General features: G+C 18.4%; 1 protein-coding gene across 1 annotated transcript; it reads right to left on the bottom strand.

Annotated features, from left to right (window-relative positions):
* Positions 1-3,966: 3,966 nt before the first annotated feature.
* On the bottom strand, positions 3,967-4,937 carry PGO_000095 (variable surface protein; the record flags this gene model as incomplete). Its single annotated transcript, XM_028690706.1, has 3 exons — positions 3,967-4,083; positions 4,238-4,708; positions 4,923-4,937. The coding sequence occupies 3 exons, from the start codon at positions 4,935-4,937 to the stop codon at positions 3,967-3,969; spliced, it is 603 nt and encodes a 200-aa protein (XP_028546507.1).
* Positions 4,938-5,874: the final 937 nt, after the last annotated feature.

Genomic DNA, 5,874 nt, shown 5'->3' with positions numbered 1-5,874 from the left:
AACAGGATTATATTACTATTTTTAAAATATTAATCAGGCACTGTTTAGTTAAGAAATATTATAATATTCAATTGAGAGAATATTATTAAAATATTATCAAAAGATAATTTTTTATATAATTACGGTACCATATTAATAAATATTCCTAATTAAATTTTCATTATAACACAATTCGTATAGTCCTTATGTAAATTATATATTTAATAAGTATTTTTAAACATTTTTTATATAAATATTTCTTTTCTATTATATATTCATACCAATTGTAACATATTTAACCTACATCAATGCATAAGGTATTATGATATATATATTTAATTAATTGTTCTTTCCTTATATATATTTATTAAATGTATCAAGAAAAGTTACGTGTAATTTTGTGAGGAATGTTTTTTGTGTTCATTATATATCTAGGACACTTTGAATATATTACATCATTTGAGTTATATCTCCAAAATTTTTTTTTATTTTAATTAGTTATTTGAACAATTATAAATAAATGCAAATAAATTATATAGTATTGTGTACAAGGAGAATTATATTCATAAAAGCCAAAATATATGTGGAATAAATTATGTGTACAAGTAATTGTTAAAACTATTAAACGACATTGGATAATCTAATACATAAAGTCTATATATACTGAAAATATTAAATAAAGAAAGTGCTAATAATGTTGCAACAGAAAATTAATATGAATATATAAATAATGTTTCTTGTCTATAGACAGATTATAGTAGCTTAAATGTATTATTTATGTTTTTACACAATATGAAATTCTATCATAGATTAATATTTTCTTTTTCAGCAGAATAATTTTTATTTATTCCTATTTCGTACACATTTTTACAACCATCATTCATGTATAAAAAGTAGTTAAATCTTAAAACATCTCATATTATTTAGTATAATAAAAAACACATTTTTTTATTATAAGAAAGATTTATTAAATATTTATATTTTTTAATAACACCTCGTTACCAAGATTTTGGTAATATTTACCTATACTGCATTAACGTATTGCTAAAATCATTAAAGAGTGCTTTTCAAATTGTTAATATATATTAACTACTAACTTTTAAATTAATTTCAAAAATATACAAATGCATATTCTTAAATTTAAAAAATACTTCAGGATAGTTACTGGAATTTATTTGAATCCTGAGAAAGTGTATATATTATATAGAGAGAAAAATAAGGGATATATATTTTTACGCATTATTAGAGATATCAAATATATGCTTTAATTTATCTATATATGCAATACTAGAAATACTATAACTTTCTACACTGATATTATTATATATTATTTTCATATTATTAGATAAAATTAAAACAATTCTCTCAAACAAGTTTTATATTTTATGCTACTTAACAATAACATTGTTTCCAGATAAATATATCTTTTATGTTATAAATAATTTTATTAATACAAATATTGAAATATTAACCTTTTATTATTCAGCATATTCTTCCTTTGGTTTAAAGCCCATTTGTAAGCATTTACAAGGTAAAATAAAATCAAAAACCTCATAAAGAAAAAATAAAAATTAAATAGTAAAAGTACAATGGAATACAAATCCACTTTGACAATGTATTTTACTTCTCATGCTTTTAATTATTATATGAATTTACATTGAAGATAAATGCAAAAAGGAACTAGAAATATATGCATAATAACTAAAGTAAGTTACATATATCTATAAAAAAAAAATTTTTTAATTATAAACAATTCTAAACAATAAGGAATAGTTGAGGAAATAGTATATAAATATAATAACAGTAATTATATGTATTATATTCTATGTATATACGTACAATATTCATCGTATTCCTGTTATTAGGTTTTATTTGTTATTATTATTAGAATTACGTATAAATTAATTATATAATATTTTATATGAATTATAATATAACCTGTAGTAATATAATATCTTACATATAATTGCACTCTTAATTATATAATTATTTGTTTTTCTTAATATTTTACCATAGTTCTGCATTTTGATATATATAAGATGAATTTTATAATATATGCAAAAATATATTTTGTAAAAATATAGAAATATTTCATCGAATATTAAATAAATAATATTTTTTTAAATTAAAATTGCTATTCAAAAAAATAAACAAATGTTATTAGTTTATTATCTTATATTATATTAACCTCAACAATGAATACAAAAATTTTTTAATATAATTATATCTGTCTTAATTATAATATTACATGAAATGTTGTGTGTTTATTTACATCAAGGAATATAAAAATTGAAAATGTAGCTAATATATTATTTCATGTCATGATAATTTAGTAATTATAGGTATATGAAAATAGTCATATATAATATAATTGTAATCATAAATATTTCTTTCTAATTTTTTATTTATATCACCTAATTCAGTAAACACAACTATATTATATATTATTTCGCACCAAAAATTATATTTTGTGAGGACCTTATTATAATTTAACTATTAAGGATAGTGTGTATGTATGTTTATTTACTTATATTATACATCAATATTCTATTATAATTTAAACATGTAATTCTTCATTACAAATGCAATTTATACATATTTATAATATTGTTAATTATTGCAGAAATTGAATATATAATGTATTATTTTTGTTTACATTCGGTAATATTGTATTAGTATTATGATTCATGTGAAAGAAGTTCATATAACTTTATTAATTAATATGATATAACATATATATTATTCTAAAATGTTTTATATAAAATTATATATTTTTATTGAATTTACATAATGTCGTAATTATTATGTAGACAATATTTAATTCTTAATTTTTAATTTATATATAATCAAATTATTCGATAAAAATATAATATTTATATTTTATATTTGATAATGAATTATAATGCAAAGAATTTATATCATATATGCATATATAACAAGTTTTCAATTTTAAAGATCAAAAAATATTATGCTTAAAATATACGCTGTGTTATTGATATGTATATAAATTAATATATTAACTATATATATCATTTATAAAAGATATTTTGTGTTAGAGGTGGTATTTTATATACTATTTGTAATATAACACATTGGATATTGGGAATAAAATTTTATAAAAGAAATAGTAACATAACAAATATGCATATATGTAAAGATATAAACAGCATATTTTTCATTAATAGTAAGTAAACCTAAAAGGAAAGAAATAGAGATATATTATATATCTTATTTTATAAAACGATAATATTTAATTTTACAAAAAATTATTAACTATCATGAAAAAAATAATATTTAACATATAATACAAATATCAAATATATAAATAAGCATGCACATGTATATATAGATATATAAAAAAAATTATTCTACGTAAATCTAGGTACTAATAAAAAAGACATAAATAAAGACCATAAAAAAAAATGATTTTCTTATTTAAAAAATAATACTAAAAAACCTTACTTAAAAAACTCATAAAAAAATACTATAAACATTTTATTAATATATTAGTACTAATAAAGAATGTTTGATCACGTAGTAAAAAAAAATTATTAAGTGTGCATGCAATTGTTACAAGTAATCTATCATTGTGGAAATTCATGCTTCATTTATATATATATTTTTATTAATTTACATTATGTCTTGTATAAATATGAAATATTATACATTATAAAATCATATATATAATTGTACCCATACTAATAAATATACGTAAACAATATTCTAAGAAATCGTTTTTCTATATACTTCTGATTCATGCATAGAAATAAAAGTTATTATTTATTATTTAATTTATACTAACAAATATGTTATGAACCTCAGATAAAAATCTTGAACCCTAAGCCCTAAATCCTGAATCCTATATTATATTCACTTTCTTGTTTCTTATTTCAGCATAAATATATTTTCATATATAAATATTTCTATGAACAGAATTATTTTCATAATATTATAAAATTATCATATCTAATTTATGTTACATATAAATTAAGAATTTTCACTTAATAGGTAAAGCATATTAATCCTTTTCTTTGCAGAGTCTAATGTAACATAATCTCTATTTCTAAAACTATTTCTATCTTCTATATATTTTCTCAATAATTTCTTAATGATATAGGAATTATATGAATACCCTTTGATTTTAGAGAACTATATATAAAAGGCATATTAATGTAAAATATGTGATATGTAAATAATTTCTGTTATAATAAATTAGTTTATATATTTCTTAAAATATAATAATAAATTTTTATATTACATTAAATAAAAAATAAAATGTTAGAACAACTGTCACTAGCAGTGGAAAACAAAGAGAAAAAATGATGTTTAATGAATTAGAATGAAGACACTCAGCGTTAGTAGAACCTGTTTTACAAGAATCATTAATGTCCATCAATTTATATCGTATTTCATTTAATAAAGTACCAATGTATTTTTCCCATAATGCTTTGGGTTCTGGATTTTCAGCCTTGCTTATATTATCATTCATTTTTTCTTGTAACCATTTATTGAAATCAGAAAAATCGACATTGTAAATTTTATTACATCTGGATAAATCATGGTACAAATAATCTTTTACAAAGCAAATAATTTTAAACAGTTCAGAAGCTTGAATCATTATTGAACCATATAATTGCATATGTTTCATAAACGAAGAACTACCAATATTAGTATCTCTATTCCATGCATTAAATAATTCTTGTATAGAAGGAACACTTTTGCATTTACCCTAAAAAACAGGATAAAATAGAAAAATATAATAGCAATATAACATGTAAGTAAGCTTTTAGTTCTTTGAAAAATAAATTTATATAGTATTATTAATTTCTATATGCAATTGCATAAAGAATCATGATGTTGAAAATTAATTATAATTATTATATAATTAAGTGTGTTTATTCATTATTGTAATTAATACGTACACTTTTTAATTCTTGTATTACAGTATCTATTGTCATTGTTAACTATTGTATAACTATTAGTATATAAATATGGATATTATATTATTATGTGTACATTAATCCTTCATTTAAGGTATCATAAATTCAAATATTCGGAATAATGCAGATAATATTATATCAATATATATATCAACTATATAAACTATGTATATCCACAATTTATTGTACAACTATCAATTGCATTATTATTATAATATTTATTTTATTATAATGTAAAAATCTTCTATAACTAAAAATTTATTGTAATAATTCATCAATACTAATATATAATAAATTAAATTTTTTTATTCACTCTTACGCTACAATATTTTATACTTACAGTTAATTTTTAGAATTAAGAGCATATATATCAAGTACAAATGTTTATTTTACTAATCCTTTCGAAAATTTAAATTTAGGTTAAAATTATATGATTTAATTTGTTGCTTATACATATATTTATCTTTTGAACATTCGTTTTTAGATAATTCACAATTTTACAGCATTTACATAATAATTTATATATTAAGAATTATATATATTATTTTTAAAGAGCTTTATATTTAAATTATAATAATATATATAATATATTATACTATAAATATTTATAAATAACAGGAAATACCATAATTTTTATACTATAATTGCACATATTAACACATACATTTATTCTCTCTAAATATAGATGTATATATATTGATTATCGTTTATAATATTCTATAAGCATATTACTATGGTGAAACTGTGTCATAATTTCCATATTCATGTATACAAATATGTATTAAACATGCAATTATTAGTTATATAATATGTACTTCTTATGAATAATTCTAATATATTATGTTTTATTTCTTTATGATATATATTTTTTCAATAGTATAACATTATGTTTCTAATGAAAAATGAATTTTAGGATAAAAAAAAAATTTATTGAATAATTTATAATGTACTTTCA

The sequence above is a fragment of the Plasmodium gonderi genome (assembly GCF_002157705.1).
Source record: "Plasmodium gonderi DNA, contig: Pgo-contig_12, whole genome shotgun sequence".
NCBI lineage: Eukaryota > Apicomplexa > Aconoidasida > Haemosporida > Plasmodiidae > Plasmodium > Plasmodium gonderi.
The sequence above is the reverse complement of the archived record's forward strand: the minus strand, read 5'-3'. Positions and strand labels throughout refer to the sequence as shown.